We start from the raw sequence: 24,644 nt of genomic DNA on the forward strand, positions 1-24,644 counted from the left end.
CTAGCTAACTGACTGACTGACTGACTGACACATGATAGCCTTATCCTCCATGAGGATAACACCCCCTTTAAAAACATCCAAAGACCTAAGCAAGCACACTAGAAACCCTCTTTCTTTACTTGAGACTCATAATTGCTACACAACTACAGTGGCAAACTACAATAATTAAAACCAGCGATATCTGTGACTGAATCAGATATAGCACATGTTTGGTGTGATGAAGTTTTAGAAAAATTGTCTTCCTATAAAGCTATTGGTCTATGGTAGATCCAGCAAGCACCCCGGCAGAGCCAAAGAGACTGTAGCCCCTCCATAGAAGCAAAATCACCAGTACAGAACGTTCAGATACAGAAATGCTTGTTTTCTATTTGCCTCTTCATTCAGGTATTGTCTTCTTCAGACATCTGAACGACCCACAGATACTTATGTCAGTGGCTAGCCTTCTTTTAAATTAAGAAACTTCAATCAGAATGCAAATAATTTTCTTTTAATGTACATCCCACGTTCCACTCAAAAAAATCTTGGCAGATCAGATTCTGCAATCCTTCCTTTTATCTATAGTGCTTCCAAAGAAGAGATGTCATTCTTCCATTTCACAAAGTAATAAATTATTTCCCTCTATGATTGTTCAGATTTAGGAGGAGGCCCACTGATTTCAAAAGACCAGATGGTAGCAGTCTTTTTATTTATATCTGGAATGCAAAAGGGGCATATCTTAAAGGTGTTCGTAAATCTTCTGCCCACTGATAGTTTCTTACTGCATCATTCCCCAGAAATTTTTATCCAAAGCTAAGCTGTGGCATAGGAATTGAGCTCAGTTCAGCTCAGCAAAGAAAGAATAGGACAAACTTTTTTCTCTCTCTCCCTTTCACCCCCAGGACTTCAAAGCTCATAGCCAGCAGAAATGGAGGACAAACTTTTCTCTCTCTCTACCTTTCACCCCCAGGGCTTTCAGGCAAAACGGGGTACAAGCCAGGGCATGTTCCTCTCCTAACAGCAACTTGTTAGGTCTGGCTGTGCGGGAAAGCAGAGAGGGAAACAGACACACACACACACACAGAGGGAGAGAGGAGAGCCGACGCCGGGGCTTCAAACAGGGAGCCCTTACAAGGCTACAGAGGAAGGTGGCACTTCTTCTTTCACAAATTTTTTTAGCATTAACTCACTGACCCTTCCATAAGTCTACCCAGGATTTTGGAGTTCATTTTGGGGCATACATTTTTCGACTTATAGTTGAGTATATACGGTAATAATCAATATTGGGGTTTTCTCTGAGTTTTTTTTTTAAAAAATCCACATCATCGGTAGCATGAGTAATCGATACAAATAGACCCAGGATAAAACTCTACATGCCTTGATCAGAACAGAGACTGCAGTCAAGAATTCATAATGAGACTAGGACTGAGAAGGGCAGCTATGAAGGAACTAAATAAGATCCTAAAGTAAAGATATAACACTGAATACTAAAGTAAGGATCATCTAAGCCCATTGTATTCCCCATCACAATGTATGGATGTGAGAGCTAGACAGTGAAGAAAGCTGATAGAAAGAAAATCAGCTCATTTGAGATATGATGTTGAAAAAGAGTGCTAAGGATACTGTAGATGGCCAAAAAAGACAAACAATTGGGTCCTAGAACAGATCAAGCTTGAACTCTCCCTGGAAGCTAGGATAATTAAAAAACAAAAAACAAAAAGATAGTAAGTAAAAAATAAAAAGGGATATAAGATGTCTAAGAAAAGGATCTCAAAGTAGAGGGGAGGAAGTATATATGTGTGTATCTGTTTTATGTATTTTATATAGGTAGTTATGTCCATTTCTATGTCTTTGTCTAGATTAGGTTAGTTATGTCTATGCTAGTTATGTCTATGTTATGCTATGTTTATGTAATGTACTCTAACATATTAATGTTCGTTTTATGTCTTGGATTTTTTTTTTAAAGGATGACTATGTGAGAGCTGTTGTATGTTGGCCACATCATGAGAAGGCATGACTCATTAGAAAAGGCAATGATTCTAGGAAAGGTGGAAAACAATAGAAAGAGGAAGACCACACGTCAATCAGAGAGGCCACAGGCCTTTAACTGCCCTGGTTCCCTTTCTTGTCCCTTGTTAGGTTTTTCCCTGAGCAGACAGCAAACTAACATTGAGGAGGAACAATAATACCAAACTGTAGTGCTTTGCTAGTACATTTGTTTCCAAAATATGCCAGTACTGTACTGCATGCATCATATTTCTCTCTTATAAGTCACTTATCTGTACTTTTTATACTCTCCATTTAAAATGTTCTGTCTTCCTTCCCTCAGCAAAGATTTAATGTGAGCATGAAGTAGTGAAGTCTTCTAGTACCTAAACTTCATTAATTTTACAAACTACTCTTCCAAACACATTACGAGTATTACTATAAATAATTGAATCTAAACTAAGTGCGTTGGCTATGTTTTATCTTTGCTTTTTTATGGTGTTTGTACACTTACTCAAGTGATTTGGAAGACTGAATAATGTGGAATGCATCCCCCAGTCTCCAGCATGAATTAGTGTAGTCTGTTTTTGTTTGGACAAACTGTCTATATGCAAGTCAGCAGGTCTGTGTGATTTGTTCCACAGACTAATGCTCTGTTCAGGCTATTTACTCCACAGTGTACCATGGCCATTCTGAACTAAAAGGTTGAAAGAACACAGCCTACATTACAGAGTTTGATTAAGAAGCCCTGAGAGCAGGTCATACATGATGGCAAGGAAGAGTAAATAGTAATTAACTGTGAGGGATATGGGCAATTGACAATTATTCAGTAGCTGAATGTCTGATAAACACAGAAGAGAAATCAAAACACAGCAGGAGCTTTTAGAGAGAAAACCTCAGCGGTCATCATCATTATAATGGAGCAAGTCTTACTAAAATGACAAAATGAACATTAATGATCTCATTCTAAGATCAGTTCTCTATCTGCTGAAGAAGATGCAGCAATAACACAGATTTGGTTTAAGATCTTGATAATTCTGAGGCACTGTAGTCCCTGCATGTTCCTGAAACAAACCATCTCAAATGACAATGCATTCAAAAGAAGTGTCAACAAGCCAACATTTCTAGAGATTCTCACACGGGAAGCATCCCATGCAGAAACGGGATTTAAAACTGGATTTAAAACACGAAGAAAACCTAAGAAGACATGCAAAAGCACGATTGATTTTCAGACACATTGGGATTCATGCAACATTAAACCGGCTAGGAAGTTGACAATATGCAGTTCTTTTTACTTCTGGGATTTTCCAGAAGTAAAAAGAATTGTGTTTTGCCTACTTTCTAGCGAGGTTAATGTTGCATTAATGCACCTTCACAGTGATGTCATTTGAAAATCAATTGCGCTTTTGTGTGTCTTTTCTTCTTTCTGTATGGGTTAATGTTGGGTTAACCTGGACGTCGTTTGATAATAAATCCACTTTTGTGGGAGTTTTTCCCCACTTTAAATCCTGTTTTTGCACAGGATCCTTCCCGTGTGATAAACTCCTATGAAAGATGAGATTCTGCTGTTTAAACTTCCAAAATACCCGTACCTTCGGGGCCTAGACTGTCCAAAAATTTACATTATGTAGTTTGACCATGATGAGGCATGCCTTAGTTACATCCTGTTTGGATTACTGTAATGTGCTCTACATGGATTTGCCTTTGAAAAATACTCAGAAACTTCAGTTGGCCCTAAGAGCTACAGCCAGACTGTTAACTGGGACAGACTACAGGGAGCATACAACTCCCTTGTTGCAACAACTCCATTGGAAGTTAGTCCATTTCTGAGTTCAAAGTGCTGGTTATCATTTATAATACTCTATATGGCTTGGGTCCAGTATACAGAAAGACTTTACTTCCTTGCACGAGGTTACATCTTCACTGCAGAAATAATCTACTTTGATACCACTTTAACTGCCATGGATCCATACAGTGGAATTCTGGGAATTGTGATTTGTTGTGACACCAGAGCTCTCTGACAGGGAAAGATAAATTTGATGTTTTTAATTTGTTGCCTGTTTTTTTGAACCCTTTCCCGTATTGTTATGTATTATTTATATGTATTATGCTATTATTTCTTAGATTGTATGCCATGGGCAGGTTTACTCTTATCTATTTTATTGTTTGTATGTACAGCACAGTGCAAATCTACAGCACTATATAAATAAAGCATAATAATAATAATAATAATAATAATAATAATAATAAATGTCTCACAAAACTACAGTTCCCAGAATTCCATAGTATTGAGCCATGGCAGTTAAAGTGGTGTCAAACTGGGTTGTTTCTGCAGTGCAGATGCAGCCTGAGTTTGTCTGAGCTCTAAAATCTTTGAAGGAGGCCATAAGCCTACTCAAATGTTATTACTACTGCAACAGAAATTAATGTCCTCTCTTCTGGTTGGAGTTATACAAGACTATCATGTCATGAGTTTCCCTACATTGTCCGCAAATACCTTTGGTATGGATCATGAATGGCCCTATAGGTTTCAACTCAGTCTCTGAGTAAGCTTATTTACCATAAGCTAAACAACGGCTTGTGATATATTATGGCAAGTGTCATGTACAGATCAGAGCTTGAAAAAGTTCCTTTTTGGACTCAGACTCCCATGATCCCCTAGCTAACATAGAAGTCATAGTCCAAAAGGTAGCTTTCCCGAGCTCTGATACAGACTGGCCCTAAGTCATACTGAAACAAAGGGCACAATAAATTCCGTAAGTTCCTTTTATTTTTCAAATGGAGTGATATCAATTCACACATTTCAAAGCAGTAAATTCATATTGACTACCAAGGGAACATTTAATAACATGGCCCAGCAATCCTGGCTCCTTACAGCGGTGGATGTATGAAACAAATCTTAATATATATCTAAAGAAAACAATGTGAGATATCACCCTAATTTTTTTATCTGTCAGCAAATGTATGTTGTTCTATGACAAAGTGAAGAAAGAACTTTGACTATAAAGAAGGCTGAGTATACTAATTTTAGTCATACAGTAGTACATATGCACACTGTCTAGAAACATCCACTTCTTGAATAACTACATGCAACCAGGGACGTAGCCAGGATTTTAGGAAGGGGGGGTGTTCCAGACTAAGTGCCACCATTATAATTGGGCTTGGGTGCGGTGGCGCAGCAGTGCATGCCACTCATTTTTCTAATGGAAGGGGGGGTCTGGACCCCACAGATCCCCCCCCCCCACTATGTCCCTGATGCAATTGATGCAATTAAACTGCTTTGTACAGTAGCATGCATGTCTCTAGAATCTCATGACAGGCACCAATACCAACCAAGATACACTTCTGTTAAACCTAAGGGCCTAATGTTGCTGACTTTTTGTATATGACACATTCAGCAGAGAATATGCAAGTATCATAAGATGTATTTGTCCAGGGATGACATTTGATATAGGCCATTAGAGTTTGCGTGTGGTGAGAAACATCAGAAAATGGGCCAGAATAAATAACTGCATTGTATGTCTGTTTTCATTTCAATTTTATTGTCTGTATTTGAGTGATCCTTTGGGCAAAAAGAATATATAAGATGAATTTGAATGAATGAATGAATTTGCAAGACACTTCTCTTTGCTATGTTCCTCCCTAAAATTTTTGCTGCAGTATATGAGCTACAGAAGTTAGCTCACCCCATAATCTTTTATAATGATTTTCTGTCATTCTCAACATAATCTGAATGGATTAAATATTATTTTACAGGAATATGTGATAAAACCATGAAATCTGATGTTTTCACTGTGACAAAGACTTGAAATACGAGAGCTTTGAACATCAGTAGAATGAGGCACTAGACACACAAAACAGCATCTTGCCAGAATGTTAAAGAGCTTGGTTCAGTTATTTAGAGCTCCTACTTGCCCACTGCAATCAAGGGTCAGTAGGCTATTCCAATCTGCCTAAATAATGCAATTTCCTATTAGAATATATCTATTCTATTCTAATTTGAAATATTTAAACATTTTTATGCTAAGCTACACAATGAAGCCACAATGTCATTCTCTTCCAACTGTTTCCAATGACTTCTTCCAAATTATTATCTATTCCACAGCAGATAAGTATTGCAGAAACAATCCACATAACCATTAGGATCACAAGCAACCCAAGTGCTTTAAGCCTTAAACAATGGGTTTGGAAAGAATACATGCAGGTCCTTGAAATTTCCAGTTTCTTTTAAAGCTACCTTTATCAAACATTCCGGCAGTAAAAATAGCATGCAAGGCACAGTCTGGGCCTGATGTGTCTCTTTTTCACCCTCATTAATGTTTGGGCAACCTATTTGCAGTAGGGCACCCACATCCAAGATAATTACCTCTTTGTCAGATTCCTTGTTGTCCATCTCCATTTTTTAAAAATAATACAAAAGGTAGTATTTCTATAACAACTTTCTGTATTATCTTTGTATTTCTATGTAAGGTTGTGGAAGCTGGACATGAAGAAAGATGACAAGAAGAAAATCAAGTAATTTGAAATATGGTGCTGGATGAAAGTTGTACAGATACCATTGCCAAAAGACAAATAAATGGGTTTTACAGCAAATCAAACCTAAATTCTCACTAATGTCAACATGATTAAACTGAGACTGTTATACTTTGGACATATTATGAGAAGACATGACTCATTAGAAAAAACAATAAGGCTCAGCAAAGTAGAAGGCAGTAGGAAAAGAGAAAGAACACAGTACAGGGGGACAGATTCAATAAAAGAAGCCTTGCACTGAATTTGGAAGACCTGAGCTGGACTGTTTTTAACAGGGTGGCTTGGAGGTCTGTCATTCATAGGGTTGTCATAAATCAAAGCTGACTAGATGGCAATTAATAACAACAATATGTATTCCAATGCTGGATGTGGGAAGGTATGGAAAAAGGAGAAGGAAGACAGATCAGTCCTCTGGAATATGGTGAATGACCATGGTAGTGGAGGAGGACTATGTGCGTGCTAATCACACACAGTATTGCCTCTTTACATCTGTGTCTGTTTCAATGTCTGCCTGCCTGTATACATATCAGGGTGTTTAAACTTCTGTTACAAACAGAGTAATATAAAAACGAATTAAGTTAAAATGGAATAAATATGGGGAGAAAGAAGTGTTATAGGTGATGTACTGTCCAGTGTCTTGAATACCCCCATACAATCACTTTTCACATGGTATTCAAAGCTGAAGTAGATCAGATGCCAGCAGATCTCTGTCAGGAAAGATTGATTTCAGAGCAGTCCATTGAGGAAAACAATTGGACAACCCCAAAATGCCAAAGGATGCGATGTTAAACCCTTTCTTCACATACTGTTTTCCCAGTCTGACATGAGGAAAGCTTTTATTTGCCCTGCTACATAAAACCTAACACACACATATAAGTTCTCCGTCATAAGACAAATAGCAGCTTTTGTGGTGAGCAGAGCAGGTGAGAGAGATGTGATTGGGAAAATGACAATATGGAAAAGAGTTCAGCATGCCAGTGCCTCTATCTTTATCTGATCTGCCCCACTCTGCACAGCTACACCATGTGACACAACTAACACAACCACCTGGCAGCTGTGGTCAGGAGGGTCCATTTCTAGGTAACAGACCACATGCTTTGCATGCAGAAAGTTGGCTCTCTTCATACCTCCAGGGAAAAAGGGGGTGGGTGGGTGGGTAGTAGGTCATGGGAGAGAACTCTATCCAAGACCCTGGAGAGAGGACATAAATCAAAGAATCCAATACTGAGCTAAATGGACAAATGTCTCATCAAGTATCACCAAGCTCTGCAAACCTCTGTCTTTGCAAACTTTTTAAGAAATGTACTGGGAAACAAACCAAAGGCTGCCTTGCTGCTTCCATCATGCTTACAGTGGGCTGGCCACCTTTCTTATCTTTAAAACACTGCATTCAACACACATTTACTGACATTTAATTAAATGTCAATTAAATTAATTGCTCATTCATCACATATATTTTTGGGGAAGCATTTCAATAATTGGGGGAAGTATCATAATTGGAAACCCTTTTCAGCTATATGAAAGGAAAATATGGATTATATATAAGATATGATTTCATATTCCAAGAAGCTGTAGAATATGAAGTGTAGTTGTAGTGGTACAGTTATATAAGTGGTGTAATTGGATGATCATGTTTAGATGTGAGGTTTATTTAAAGATAACTGTTTGTTATATCAGCATGGTAGTATTATTGACATGGTTTTTAAAATATATCTAGGTTGAATACTGATCTATTTAATGTGTATGTGTCTGTGTCTGCTGTACATATTCTCCTTTTTTGTGTTAACACTGACTGCTTTTTGAATTTTTTTAAAAAATAGCATAAACTATTAGAAGACTAAATATAGCAAAAAGTTTAAATAAGTATATCAAAGTATACTAATACACAAAGAATAGCATAGTTCAAAATTTAACAAAGCTAAGCAGGGTCAGCCCTTGTTAGTATTTGGATAGGAGGCTGCCAACAGATACCAGATGCTGTAGGCAATATTTTCAGAGAAAGGAATTGCAAAACTGCTTCTGAGTATTCCTTGCCTGTGCCCAGTTCTGGGCACCACAATTTAAAAAGGACATTGAGAAACTGGAGCGTGTCCAAAGGAGGGCAACTAAAATGATGAAGGGTCTTGGAACCATGCCCTATGAGGAACACCTTAAGGAGCTGGGGATGTTTAGCCTGCAGAAGAGAAGGTTAAGAGGTGATATGATAGCCCTGTTTAAATACTTGAAGGGATGTCATATTGAGGAGGGAGCAAGCTTGTTTTCTGCTGCTCTAGAGAACAGGACCCAGAACAATGGATGCAAGCTACAGGAAAAGAGATTCCACTTCAACATTAGGAGGAACTTCCTGACAGTAATGGTTGTTCGACAAGGGAACACACTTCCTCGGAGAGTGGTGGAGTCTCCCTCTTTGGAGGTGTTTAAACTGAGGCTGGATGGCCATCTGTTGGGGATGCTTTGACTGAGAGTTTCTGCATGGCAGGGGGTTGGACTGGATGGCCCTTGCAGTCTCTTCCAACTCTATGATTCTATGAAATTCATGGGATAACTGTAAATCGACACCAACCCAAAAGCACAAACATGTACATTTATTGCTACAGTGTTTTATAAAAATCATACTGTCTAAAATTTTGTTTATATATTTGTTTGATCTCTCTCACCTGTTTAATGGATAAAAAGAAAGAGAAATAAGTGTGTCAGTGATATGATCTGTTACTAGCCAACCAGTGCTGTGCTTCAAACAATGGAGTGCTTTTTAGAGAGGCTTCCTGAACATGAACTGGGATGAAGGTTTATGCCTCATACACAGTGAATGTGCCTTCACAATGAGATCATGACAACTATTATGTATGCCTAACAGGGATTATCATTATGTATAGCAGAAGACTTTTCCAGGGGCCCATTCACACTACATAATTACAACTCTATTATTGCACTTTAACTACCATCCTACTGAATCCTGGGGGATGTTGCCAATCATGTGATGTTTCTGGCTATTTAGCTTTTAATTACAGAGTTTTCCAAAATACTGTACTTTGCTCTTACCTGAAGACACAATTTTAAAAAAAATCTGTATATTTGGATACCCCAAGAATTGTGACAATTAAAACAAGTGTATCGAAGCCCTTAGCCCTCTCTATTTTTAGGGCATTTTCAACCTTTGCTTCTTTTCTTCCAACCACCCCATGTATCCTTCTCCTGTTTCAGATTTTTTAAAGCAGCAGACTTCTGTGCTTGGAATGATCAATTCCTTTCCACTACAAACCTTCATCCTGAGCTGAAGCAGCAAGATTTGGAAAGGGGGATGAGTGTCAGCTGAAGCCTTTGGCAGAATGACTGCTATATGTGCATGGCTGTTGATCTGACTGAGCATCAAACTAAAATCATGCAATAGATATTAAAAAAAATCTGGAATTAAAGTGCAAAAGTGGTAAAGTGTAAGGATGTTATTCCTATGTTTGTTTCCTTGGAGCAAGATTAACCTTTCCTCCTTACACACATGCACCCACTCCCTGTGTGGAATGAAGAATTAGAGGAGACTGACTGTAGAGTGAGTGTGTATGTGAGTTGCATGTGTGTCATCTTACTAAAACAAACTAACATGAGAATATCACCCTTAATCTTTACCACGTCTGCTAGGCACTGGAGGACAAACTGAAGGAAACAATGTGAAAATTACAACGCATCAGGAAACACAACTTGGGAGGGTTGTAAGCTGACTTGAAACTCCAACTTCTAATATCACAAGTCACACCGAACCATAGAGTTGGAAGGGGTCTCATGAACCATAGAGTCCAACCCCCTAATCTGTACAGGATCTCCAGCTAAAGCATTCCTACCAGATAGCTACCCAGCCTCTTTTTGAAGACATCCAGAGAAGGAGATCTTTGAGCACTCTTACTCTCAAGAATTTTCTTCTAATGTTCAATCAAAATCTACTCTCTTGTGACTGGTCCTATTCTTTGTGTTCAATTTAGGATCAACAATAATCCCAAGGTCCTTTTCACATGTAGCACTGCTGAGCCATGTGTCTCCCATCTTATAACTCTGTGTTTGGTTTTTGTGATCTAAATGTAGAATTTTGCTTCTGTCTCTGCTGAATTGCATTTTATTAATTTCTGCCCAATTTTCTAGTTTATCAGAGTCATTTTGAATTATTTTCCTATCTTCCAGTGTGTTAGCCATCCTTCCCATTTTTTATCATTTGCAAAGCTGATAAGGATTCCTTCCTCCCAGTCATTTAAGATCACTATCACATTACATTGTTATAGTGCCATTATTATGCTTTAACTGCTATATGGCTGCCTCCAGTGGAATCCTGGGATTTGCAGTTTAGGAAGAGGCATTTAGAATTCTCAGCCAGAGAATTCTTAGGCCTCAGTAAACTACAAACCCCAGAATTCCACAGGAGGCAGCCATAGCAGTTAAAGCACAATAATAGCACTATAATAGTGATTTTCCAAACAATTATGGTTCCATCTGACAATGTTCCTACCTATTCCACATTTAACCAGTTTGCTAATAAAAATATTATGGGAAATTTATCAAATGCTTTGCCGAAATCCAGATAAATGATATTCACAACATTCCCACCATCTACTAACCTAGGCCTGTTACAGACTGCCAAAATAAAGCTGCTTCGGGTCTCTTTGGAGGTATGCTGTTTAAATTATACATGCATCCTAAGAATCTGGAAGCAGCACCAAAGCTGCACTCCAGTGCTTAGGAATGGAGTGTGGCTTTGGCGCAACCTCCGGACTCTTAGGACCCATGCATCGTTTAAATAGCATACCTCCAAAGAGACCCGAAGCAGCTTTATTTTGGCAGTCTGTAACAGGCCCTAGTGACTTAACTGGAAAAAAAGACATAAGATTAGTTTAGCAGGATTTATTCTTAACAAACCCATGCTGGTCCCTACTGTCTGCTGCGTTGTCATGAAGATACTTGCAGGCAGATTCTTGTATATTCTCTTCTAATATTTTCTGTAGTACTGAGGTCAGGCTGATTAGAAAAAAAATTGGTTAACAAATTGATTAAATGTGGAATAGATTAAAAGTAAGATGCCCACTATGGCAAAACAGCCATCTTTTTATTGAAGTTTTTTTTAGAAAAGTAAAAAAAGAAAGAAAGGGGAGCATCTAGTTTGAGAAGCAACAAGAAATGTCAAGAAGCAATGTTAAATTGTACAGTATAAATCACCACAAATCACTACTCTGGATGAGCCCTGAGACCCTTTATTGGGAACGGTAAGGAATGAATCTTGGATCTTACAGATGCAAAACATGTGTTCATCAGTGGGGAAAAGCCACTAAGATTCCGACAATGGCTCATGACTTTTTACTCATATGAAAGCAGAGATTTAACTTGAACAAATCTGAGGTGCTAATGTCTACATTTTAAAGAAACGATAGAAAGGTTACAATTCTGCTGAGGATTTAAAATGTGTCTCTAGCTAGGCATCAGAAATATCTGGCTGTATTTTAAAATGCTGGCCAAGTTTTAGTTATTTTTTTAAACAGGAACATTTAGCTAGTATTTTTTTTTAATCATCAGAATGGCAGGGAGGGGGGATTTGGTGTTTGCATGCCCATATTTGCAGGTCAGCATTTTCACCTCCCCTTTCTCTACAGGCTTCATTTCACAGAAACACAGGTGAGCAATAAAAACAAAGGGAAAACAAAGGCTATTGGGTTAAGTGAATATGCACATACATTGCGGGTATTAAAACAACAACATCATAATTGTTGTTGTTGTGTAACCAAACATAAACAGATACAGCAAACTCAATAGAAACATGCCCTTGCACTGATGTGGCTGTGTAATGGAGGTCCCATGTGGCTTTTCAAACAGATTTAAATTTGAATTAAAACAGGTTTATGTAGCAGCAAAAAGGTCGGACCAGGTTAGGGATATTACGCAGTAGAACTGTGGCCCAGCCCTCATGTAGATTCAGCCTTTTTGGGAACCTTAGTAATTCCATAATGGTACCAAGAAGGTTCTCAAACAGAATTACTGAGATCCCACAAAGAACAGCAGTTCTAAGGATCCTCCCCCTTTGGAAATGCATGCTACTTGCCAGTCAAGCTGGTCCATCTCCATAATGAATTGTTGTTGTGTGCCTCCAAGTCATTTTTTATTTATGGTGACCCTAAGATGAGCCCATCATAGGGTTTTCTAAGCAAGTTTCTTCAGAGGGGGTTTGTCACTGCCATCATCTGAGGCTGAAAGAGTGTGATTTGCCCAAGGTCAGCCAGTGGATTTTTTTAATATTTGAGTGGGGAATCAAATCCTGATCACAAAGAGTTGTAGTCCAACACTTAAACCACTACACCAAGCTGGCTCTCACATAATGAATATAGGACTGAAAAAAAAGAGCTATTGTTTTCCTTAAGTGTATTTTTGCTAAATATTATTACCATAAGCAGCAGATCGAGTAATAAATAAGTATCTGAATAACAACACTTTAAGATAGAGGCAGATTACAAGTTTATATAGCAATAGCAAGTACATTTCTATACCGCTTATCACTGAACTAGCACTCCTAATCAGTTTACAATGTGTAAGGCAATTGCCCCCAACAAGCTGGGTACCCATTTTACCAACCTACAAAAGGATGTGTGGACCTTGGGGCCTGCCTGGGATCAAACTCACAACCTTGTGGCTGCAGTACTGGCATTTAACCACTGCGCCACCAGGACTCACATCACTGAATTTTTCTTCACATAAAAAATCTGCATGCTAAAGATATTAAGAAGGTTTCTAATGTATTTCCAAGTACAGTTCTTGGTTTGATCTAAGAAAAGTTTTCAAATAATTTTTGGGTTGGATCTACATTTTCTGTAAATCATAAAAAAAATTCACATCACACATTCTCAGAAACAGATAAGGCTTAGCCCACTTTATATAGGGACGTAAGATGTGTGCTGAATGGATCAGTGAAACAATCATATGTGCAGTTGCATGGAGCAATAAATAAATCCTGTTCCTTCCATTTGATGCACTTAGCAGCTCATGCACATTTGTCAGATGACAGTGAAAATATCATGGCAAACAATGGAAGGAATGAAAAGTTACAGCAAGAGCAAACTACTAATACCAAAATTAATCTGAGAAATACTCTTTGAATAAGAGAAGTAGAAAACCAGGACAGCTGACTGAAAGTGAGAATTGGTTCACCACTTTTCTTGACATGCCACATGGACTAACATTTAAAGATTTATAATGACTTTAACTAGCAGAAGTTATGGGAAGTGCTCTGGAAATGCAAACATAAAACCATAAAAAAGCACCTCTGTATGCAAGCATAGTCACCTCCCTCAAGCAAGCTGAAGGTTCAGTTCCATGTAATCTGAGATCAGTTTGGCTACAGCATTATATGTTGACATACACAGTTCTAACTATTGGCTGGTATCCTGATAGTGCATTATGTCAGTGCTATCCTTTTGAGATTATATAGGGAGGAATTCACTATCTCCCTTGTGCAATGATCCTCCATCCACTTAAACCCACTTGCTTCTTGCTGCCCCCTACAATGCAGCCACATAATGGCCAGTGGAGAGTGGGTGGGAGGCAGCTGAGAAGCATTTGGCTATGGTCCAAAGCACACTGCAGAAATAATCCAGTTTGAGACTGCTTTAACTGCCCTGGATCAGGGCTAGGGAATCCTGGGAACTGTCATTTATTGAGGCACCAGAGCTCCCTGACAGAGGAGGCTAAATGTCTCACAAAACTACAGTTCCCAGAATCCCCTAGCACTGAGCCAAGGCAATTAAAGCGGTCTCAAACTGGATTATTTCTGCAGTGTGTTTTGGACCTATGTTACAATGAAGTCCTTGAGGACCTCCTGGGCATCCTTCAAAGGAAGATCTCATCATTGTACATCTAACAATAGTGATGTAACCAGACACGTTTCAACTGTTCACCCTACCCCTTGCCACTGACCACTAAATAGCTGTACAGTCAGGCCTCCACATTTGCGGCTTTGACTTTTGTGAATTTGAATAATATGTTCTCTCTCTAATAATCTCTATGTCCTCCCACACAACTCTGCTGGAAATTGACCATAGAGTTGTGCTATAGGGGTCTTAGAGGTTAGTAGAAAAAACATTTCTCTAGGCATTTGTAGGTCCTCTAGCATGATTCTATGGTCAGCTTCTGGAAGACCATAGAGTTCTGCTGGAGGTCCTAAAGATTCCAGAATATTGTGGTAGGCTAATATTTGTGTTTACCCAGTTTATCACCACCTGATGAATGGGAAGAAGGGCAGGGTATACATCAGATAATTCTATATATCTCCCTTCCACCCCTTCTTGTCATTCAGTGATGTACCTAAGCTTCTCCAAAAGCGAGGGTATATGGCAAGTTAATGCAGATTGATTTTGTAATGCATAACATGAAAAAGAAAACAGTGAAAGGTAAATGATGGCTATTAGTCAAATCAAAACTGGGCCATTTTAATCCAAAACCCACACAATTGTTTTGAGAACAAGATAGCTCCATTTCTTGGAAAGGCAAATTACCAAACAAAAACGAACTCATGTTCAAAACAAGTATGAATGTTTTTAGAACACGTTGTCTTGATTACTTCATTATTCTCTCATCTTGACCTAAAATGACAAACTACTGTGTCCCTGACTGTGCACATAAATGTTAAGGTGGCCCTCTAAGCAAGCAGAAATTTCTTATTTTGTCTACTTGCCTGCAGTGGTTAATCCCACACTCTCTGCTGGGGTAATCGTTGTCCCAGTCAGTATTTCCGGGAGGGTTTGATGCACCAGGTGATCGTGGCCCAACACTGTTCTGAAACTCGGATGATATATGTGAAAAATCCTAAGTGTGGAAGACAAAAACAAAAGAAATGAGAAAGTTACACATTTGGATGTGGGCAGAACAGCCTGGCTTTACATGTAACCACTTGACAAAAACACTCCAAACAGAAGAAATCCCTCCTGAACAAAGCAGTTAAACACATAGGCAGTGAAAAGCAAGGAAGCCAATGGGATATGAGTATGCCTGCTGCCACATTGCAGAATTAATACAGCTTGACACTGCTTTAACTGTCATGGCACCACCTTATGTAATCCTGGGATTTGTAGTTTCTTGTGGCGTCAAAGCTCTCTGACAGTGAAGGCTAAACAGTTCACAAAACTACAAATCCCAGAATTCCATAATGTTGAGCCATGGCAGTTAAAGTGGTATCAAACTGGATTAATTCTACAGTGCAGATGCAAACCATGTGCTCAAGAACTTTCTTCAGTCAGTACCAGAGTGGGAAATATTGAACAGACTGTTGTGAACAGACTGTTGTTTTTGTAAAAAAAGTATGCTACTTGATTTCTTCCTGTTTCATGAGGTAATGTTTTTCAGGAAAGCCTCATTCCATATTTATTGTCCATATTATGCACAATGATTAATGTCTTTGCCTGTGTCTGCTGTCCCCCCCCCCCCCCAAAAAAAAGCACAATCATAATCATTCTCCACAAGAAACAGATTTTTCACTCCTGTAATACATTCAAACATCTAAATATAATATGACATGGTAAGGAAAATCTTTACAAGCATTATTTCTTCATTAGATGCCAGTTTTGGGGCAGGGAGGGAACAGCTTGAGAGACAGCTGTTCCAATTGTTGGCCATGTCTGTGTAAGATATACTGTACTCATAATTATGGCTGAACAGTCACTATACTAACCAAGGACATTGCTGATCTGGGAACTCATAAGGAGCTCCAGCAATAGGCTTTACAGAAAACAGTATTTAATTTGCTATTTAGGAAAACTGACATTTAGAGATAAGTTGAACCAATGATGCAAAACATTCAATTTTAACACTGTACTTAGTTCATTTACTCCAGAGCAGTTCCACTGTTAGTTCAGCTGCAACATGATATGAGGCTGATTCAAGGATCTTAATCTAACTCACCATGTTATATTTTACCACAGTAATAAACCTTGATGGGCATTTAAAAAGTAGGTTGTCTTTCTCTGTCTCTCTTTTTTAAAAGATTAAGATCAGCCTCCAGTCTTCTTTCTGAAAAACAGCACAGTCTGGACTTCCTGCCAACTTCTAGGAATGAAATGCTGCATTTGCAGAGTATGAGCCTCATCAGGAGGAAACCCAAACTGAGCATTTGTCATTGCTGCTTTGAACCTGCCCAGGACATACTGGTCTATTATGTGGTAGAGAATAGGAAAGATGAAGGTAAAGGTATTGCCTGTTGACAAGGTTGTCAGGTCGTGTCCGACCATAGGGAGCAGTGCTCATCTAACTTACCAAGCCAAAGACCCAGCGTTGTCAGAGACTACTCTGTGATCATGTGGCCAGCATGATTGCACAGAATGCTGTTTTCCTTCCCACTGGAGTGGTACCTATTTATCTACTTGCATTTGCATGCTTTTGAACTGCTAGGTTGGCAGAACCTGGGACTAGTGACAGGAGCTCACTCCCTCATGTGGTACCTGGGCCTCGAACTGCCAACCTGCTGATCTTGCAATCAACAGAGTCAGCCTCTTAACCACTTGAGCCACTGCATCCCTAGAGAAAAGGAATCTCTCCCAAAAGTTAACTGGAGGATATGAAAGAGTAAGACCCAGAAATGCATTGCACTTAATGGGCTTTGACCATGTCACTAGAACAAACAGTGGTAGAATTCAAAGACAGAGCCGCATTAGTCTGTAGATTCAATATGTGGAGAGATCTTATAGGACCTTTGGGACTATCTGAAAGAAAGAAATTGGTAGCATGAGCTTTTGTAGACTTCAGTCTACTTCCTCAAATGCATCTGAGTCTATGAAAGCTCATGCTACCAATTTCTTTCTTTCAGTTTGTCTCAAAGGTGTTACAAGATCTCGCCACATGCTAGAATAAACAGTTAGGCCTAAATCCAATAACTGGTTCCAAACACTACAAATCCATTGCAGAATGGTAAATCAACACTTATACTGTATTCATTTGACTAATTCAACAGGTGTCCTCTAATTCGTACTATGAACTGGACTTAGGCTCAAGTTAGATGTGCTGGCAGGTAATGGACCCTTTGAAGAGCAGGAAATTGGTGTTTGGGGAGTAGGTGCTTAATTCTTTCTTCCCATGCTTGTTTCTCCCCCTTTTTGTCAACACCAAACAGCTTCCACCCACAGGAATGGATGTTGCTCCTGTTACATGCTGTTACAATAGTAGTTTTGCAGGGAGGAAATGATGAAACACTCTTTCCCATACCATAATCTCCTCAGTCTTCCAAGCAGTCCAGCGGGGATGGTAATTAGTAAAAGAAAAGACATCGGAGGCTCCAGTTACAGTTCACAAGTATATGTCTCCTCCAGCCTTAAGTATACAAAATTGGGCCATACAGAATCCCTAGCTTTAGGCATGTAATTTAGTACCTGAGACACTTACCTGCTGGCCTGGTGGTGAAGAGTTCATTGGGGGCTGTACCTGTAGTGCCATCGAAGGAGACAAGATGGGTTGTTGTGGGACTTGCTGCATGCTGAGAGACTGGTTGAGGATGGAGCTCTGTGGGTGATGCAAAGACAGCTGCTGATGGAGAGGGGGGCTTATTTGGAAAGAAGGGGGTGGTGAGGCACTAATGCTGGGCAACATGGGCTTGGAATTGAGGGTCCTGGAGAGGCCAGGGTGAGGATGTCCACGGTAACTCTGAAGATCTGATGGGGACAGAAAGGAGCCCAAGCCAGGATAAGGTGATGAAGCCTGTGGAGGCATTGTATACAAGGGCTGTTTTGGTGGGATCATTTTTGAAGGTTGGTTGGTTTGAGCACTTTTTGTCTCCGCTTGGTCAGCTGAGCTCTATTGAGGATGAAAAAACACAAAGAGAAGGGGTGGGGAGAGGGGGACAAAAGAGATTACAAATTGAGGTTGAGTCTGAAATGAAGCAAATATATCTGGAACATCTAGATTAGTGAAGGGTAGGTTTGTCTATTCATCAAAATTTCTTCAGATATCTACTCTGGCTTTCCTTGGGATATTTCTCAACTGCAAATGTATTCCAAAAAGTGTTTCTAATGTGAATGGCTTGCTCCTCAATGTCCATTTCACCGTCTGCTGTAATCCTGCAACTGAATCACAGTGGTCCAGATTTGAGGAAAAAAACATTACTGTATTTCCTGTGGTATAAATGGTGATGCAATTAAACAAGATTCATAGTTTTAGAAAAGAACCAACAAAAGCATGTTTACATAATTATGCAAATAACAAGCCACATTTTCTTCTGCATTTCTCTAGAGGAAACCTGGCACATAACCTCATCATTGTCACTCTCAACACAAATGGACCTGTGGTTTCTAGCATGGAAAACTAGTATAAATGATAAGAGAAGAGGAGCCACAATACCTGCTTTGTGTGCAGGAGCTCCCTGTATTATTGGACTTCAGAGTGACATGATTGCACTCTTTAAATATCTAAAGGACTATTACAGAGAGCACGGTGTAGGTTTGCTTCCCCTTAAGGTAGAATCAGAGCTAATGTTTTTAAGTTAAAGGACAGATTTTGATTGAATATTAGAAGGAACACCTTGATGGTTAGAGTAGTTTGGCAATGGAATCAATTATCTAAAGATGTGATTCAGGCCTCCTTCCCTGAACATGTTCAAAATAGAGCATCCGCAGCAGATAGCCTCTATTTGAAGTTCTTGCACTGAACAGGACCATATGGCCTATGGAGCCCTTTCTAATTCTTATGATTCTATGTCCTTCCAGATTTTGTTGATTTGCAGCTTATCTCACCCCTTAGCTGGCTATAACGGATAGAAATTCCAGTCCAACAATATCTGTACACCTGCACATTCGCCACCCTTGATCTATAGTGTAAGGTAGCAGGTAATGCTTCCTTCTGGAGAGCCTGGAAAGCCACTGTCAGTAATAAACATGGAATGGCCCAGTGATGGGGCAAGACAAATATACCGTAAGCAATTTATTAGGATTTTTATTTTATTTAGGCTGTACCCTTACCTGGTAAGTGCTCTAAGGATTATTACTTTCTATAATGTGTAATGTGTTACAGGGTGGGTTTTTTTTTTGGGGGGGGGAATACCTAGAATGGATTCCTAGTAACTCACAGTTGTTTCCTCTAGACACACAATATACACACAACAGATTAGTAATTAGAAATGAGTTCAACATCCAAGGGAGCTTCTGTTTAACTATAATGGCTTGAAAGGTTACAAATATAGTGTGGGGGAAAGCGCTGAATGATAGGGGCAGAAAAACTGGGGAGAGGGAGTTATACCATGGTTCTGAATTTGGGTGACCTCACCAACTCAGGGCCCTCCAGATGTTTTGGATAAAATCTCCCACTCCACCATTGGTCCTGCTGGCTGGAGCAGATGGGAATTGAAATGCTAAATGTTTGGAGTGCATCAATTCAGGGAAGGCTGTTCTAAGTAATCAAAGTCCCAAAATGACAGAACACTTTCTATGCATGCTATCTACTATGCCACCTGCTCCATTTTGTGGACTGCTTCAAATGCAGGGAATTTCTAATGTAAAAATTACTTATTATCTATCTAAGACAAGATTTTAAGGCATTTGCTACCAAAGATAAATGTCAGTGGTAGGATTTCCCCCATAAAAGTCCTCATTCCAGGTTTATTTAAATATGAAAGTCACCTTTTAAAACTCTCTCTCTTTTAAAAGCCCACAACAGTTATTATTGCTGCTCCACTAAATGCGGCAAGATACTGCGCCAATGAATTATACACAGCATGAACTGAATACCAATATCAAAATATCCAACCTTAAATACATTCAGTGCAGTTATGAATCTTTTTAAACACTTAAGCCAATGAAAGGGACTCAGATTATTTCCTTTTTGACCTTTTTGCCACAGCTCTTAACCTTCAAGTATGGCTCAGTTAACTCCCCAGGCAAGGTTGCTCAATACTCACTCCACAGCATGAAGTGTATGTTTATCTCAGTTTTAATTATACTGAAATTAAAATTATGTAGGTGTTCAAAAATAAATAAATAAAGTAAATGTAACTCCTCACAATATTAACTTGAAACCTGCAATCTCTGCTTGGCCACTTGCACAGCTGATTTAGAAAACTCTACATGGTGTCTAAGCTCTATGCTTGCCACACAGTTCCAGTCAAATTATCTAGCCCTTTCCAACCACTACACAACTTCAAGAGTAGCAACCATGAGATGAAAGCCAGCTCAGCAGGGAGTCTGTTCAAAGGAGCACACCCACTTGACTGGAGGCCTTGGAATCACTAAACTTGGAAAAAGGAAACTGATGATTGGGGACTTCTAGGTACTATAGTCCAAAAAGGTAATGTTTCCAAGTTCTACTTCACCCCACACCAGACAGCACGCTAGATGTGATTACTGAGAGTGTGAAACTGGAAACAGGACTTTTATTTTATCTCTACTTATTTAGAAATAGCATTGAAAATATAGGCAATAAAAAGTATCTAATATTATCTAACATACACCTCCAGTTAGAGAAAATAACTTTGCTGTACATTTGAGAAGGAATCCACCTTTGACTGGCTTTGGGCAAGAGATCCAAAACTATGACCACTTCTCCCTCCTCTTCCTTATTGGAAACATTTGGCTAATTTAGTTATTTTCATATTATTTTTATAACTAGCATATACCCCTCTCCTCCTTGAGGGTTTGGTTCTGGGGGTTCTCCATGATGAGAAAAAGCACAGATAGTCATGTCCCATATTATTCAATGGGTGAATTGTGGCAAACCTATGGTGTAACTTGGGGTATTTTTTTTTTTTAATGTTATCTTTTCATGTTGTTATATTGTATACCAGGGGGAGAACTGGGTATGTCCAATGATTTTGATCTTTATATTCCTTTAATATACAGTCCGTCCTCGCCTTACGTGGGGGATCCATTCCGGATCCCTCCGCGTAAGGTGAATTCCGCCTATGCTCGAGCCCCATTGGAAACAATGGGGCTCGTGTGCGGCGGTGCGGGCGCGCGCGGGGCGCAACGGCCGTGCACGCCCATTCAATTGAATGGGACGCGCCGCCCCTTCTGCCCTGCGCGTGCGCCACGAGCGCATACGCTCAAGTCCGCGTATGGCGCGCCCGCGTATGGCGAGGCCGCACTGTATATTTTTCACTGTATGGCTGGCTATGATTAGTATTGGATCAAGATGTACATGTGAAGGCTATACAGTGGGCTTCTCCAAGCAACTGTAGTGTCATCTTTTGTGCGTATTAAAGAAACTAACTATAGTATCATATATTTGTTAGTCATATGCCATATTGGTAAAGTTTAGATGGCCATCGTTTTGAAGAGTTACTTATTAGACTTGATCACAGCCTGGAAAAGAATGGGGAAAAGTTACTTAGTGGATTAGAAATGGTTTCTTTTAGAATGACAACCCACAGAATTCTCAATTAGCCATTCTGGCTTGGGAAGTATGGGAAGTGTTATCCAATAATATAAATCTCCAAGCTCTGAGAATGGTACACATTCAAGGATATCTTCAAAGCTGTGCTGGAACTGGGTTGTTGTTTTTTTAATCATTTGTTCTAAAGCAGTGGTCATTAACTGGGGAGGCTCCAGATGTTGTTGGACTTCACCTCTCAGTAATCTCAATTAATATGATCAATGTTGAAATCTAACATCCGGAGCTTTTTTGATTGAGAGCAACTGTTCTGGAAGATTTTTCATTTCATCTCTAGTCTGCTCCCATTTCTGTGTGTATGTGTGTGTGTATACAATCATGCATGATAGTAGGCCTATTGCTACAGTGGTGCTACAGACTGCTATTTCAACATAGAAGTGTTGCTATCTCCATGTAGAAAAAGATAACCATAAAACAGCTTTGCCCCATGACTGATTATCAAGAAGCCAATGGGCTGCATTGTATAACCTGCTACAGGAATCTATTAGATCACAGATAGAAACTGTGGTCAGGGATAGTGGAATTCATAGTTCAACAATATCTAAAGGGACAAAGGTTCCCCACCCCAGTATCAGATAAATTCAGAAATGAAAGGGCATTTACAAGCTAAGCCCCTATGCTTAACTCATTCCATTCCATTTTCATCAAATAATGCCTAGTTTTACATGTATTTCTCTTTGCTTGCATTGGATCTCAACTTGTTCTGCCTTGCCTTGTGATAGGGGAAAAATAGTACTAGTTTTCTTCTAGTTTTCTCAATGGTAGCAAATTCATTGAATCCCATTGTGGGAGAAAGGTGGATATAAATCCTTGAAATACAGTCATCCCTCCATATTTGTGGCTTTGATATTTGCGGATTTGATTATTCACGGATTTCATTAATATGTTCTCTCTAGGACTGTCTAGGTCCTCCAGTGCAACTCTGTGGTCAACTTTAACTAAAAGTTGCACTGAAAGACCATTTGTAGCTACTCCAGTGCCATTCTATGGTCAGTGTATGTTGGACACTGACCACAGAATTGCGCTGGAGGATCTAGAGATTCCTAGAGAGGTGTCCTCTCAGGTAAAAACAGTGTTTTTGTTATTTGTGGTTTTTCCATATTCACAGGGGTCTTGTTCCCTTAACCCTAGCGAATATGGAAGGACAACTGTAAATAAATGAATAAATAAATTTCCCAACTCTTCTTCCTCACATCTGGTTGGCATTTCTTTGAACAAGACTGCTTAAACATTTAATGGGATCATAACAAAGTTTTGTTCTCTCTGCTAATACCACATTTTGGGGTAGCCTTTGCTCTGGGACTCCCTAGAAGACACCAGACAATCGTAACCTCTAATCCAGGTGTCCCCAACCTTTTTGACTCATGGAGCCCTTATTTCTATGGCAGAGCACCTAAGAGGCCTACCCTATGTCTTACAAGTTAATGGTGTTTAGGAGTATATATAAGAATATATTTTTAATTTCATTCAATTTTTATTTCTTTCATTTTCCTGAAGTGGCTATGGAGCACCTGGGAAGTGCACATGCAGCCCTAAGGGCTCCTCAGAGAACAGGTTAAGAACTTCTGCTCTAATCCAAAGAAATGTGAAAGCTGAGGTCTAAGGACTCAGTATATCTGATGCTAAGAATTTACAACTGATAGGTAGAACAACATAATATGAAGCATACTGTGGAAAAGAAAAACAGAAAGCACAAGGTAATTTATACTGTGGAAGCATTGTTCAAGGCTGCAATGGAGATCTATGCTTGTCAGCTACAAACAGTCTTAGTTATCACATACATAGACTTAGCATCATTACTCTAAATGTACAAATGAGCAAATGCCTTACATGAATTTATCATGAATGACAATCATATTCTTAATGGCAAGCTTTCACATTACTTTCTTAGTTGGGAGTTCCTGGTCAGGTTCTTTTAACAAAATAATTCCCTGCAGTTACAAGCTCAAAGATATCTTTACAAGATCAGTACAAAGTTCATTCAGTCCAGTATTCTCTTTCTGACAGTGGCAGACGCCTCCCCTGCTCCTAATCTCCTGCTTTCTTTTCCATCTTTGCTTCCCCCATTATTGTCAAACTGGAAATATCTCCCTCTAGTTCACACCATCCACTACTACCTTTAACACACATGACGCCTGTCTACAAGGTAATTCATTTTCTACAGCTACAGTGATACAAATTCAACTATATTTTTCTTTGATTTTGCGACTGGAATGGTATTGATACCACAATAAATCTTCCTGCTTACAAATGACAGTATAGCATGCAAAAGACCACAAGAGCCCAATGTGCTTTGACTGAAGATAGAACCATTTTAATACAGACAAGTCTCCCTTATCTGGAATTCTGAAATTCAAAATATTCCAAAAACCAAAACTCTTTTCATGGATGGTTGGGACAGTGACACCTTTGTTTTTCGATGGTTCATTGTACACAAACTATGTTTCATGCAGAAAGTTATTAAAAATATTGTATAAAATCACCCTCAGGCTATGTGTATTAGAAACATAAATGAATTTTGTATTTAGAGTTGGATCCGATCTCCAAGATATCTCATTATATATGTATATGCAAATAGCAGTATTTAAAAATTAAAAAAAAAATCCAAAATTCAAAACACTTCTGATCCCAAACATTTCGGATCAGGGATACTCAGGCTGTGGAAGCTCTATTTTGTTTTGTTCTAAGAAGCTTGGAATAGCTGTGCAGATGATTCAGTCTACCTTTCATTATGTGAGTAAACAAGTATTGTCCCAGACTTCCAAAGT

General features: G+C 39.2%; 1 protein-coding gene across 6 annotated transcripts in view; it reads right to left on the reverse strand.

The window, feature by feature from the left end:
- Window positions 1-24,644, reverse strand: part of TOX2 (TOX high mobility group box family member 2) — a 323,402-nt gene that overhangs the window by 2,565 nt on the left and 296,193 nt on the right. For all 6 annotated transcript variants that reach the window (XM_089514104.1, XM_089514102.1, XM_089514107.1 and 3 more), the window contains 2 exons: window positions 17,887-18,294; window positions 15,191-15,321 (listed from right to left, as the gene is read on the reverse strand). In XM_089514104.1, coding sequence (XP_089370230.1) covers window positions 15,191-15,321; window positions 17,887-18,294 — 539 coding nt within the window. The remainder of the gene's footprint in view (window positions 1-15,190; window positions 15,322-17,886; window positions 18,295-24,644) is intronic.

The sequence above is a fragment of the Sceloporus occidentalis genome, unplaced genomic scaffold (assembly GCF_023333645.1).
Source record: "Sceloporus occidentalis isolate IW3139 unplaced genomic scaffold, rSceOcc1.0.p SCAF_3, whole genome shotgun sequence".
Taxonomy (NCBI): domain Eukaryota; kingdom Metazoa; phylum Chordata; class Lepidosauria; order Squamata; family Phrynosomatidae; genus Sceloporus; species Sceloporus occidentalis.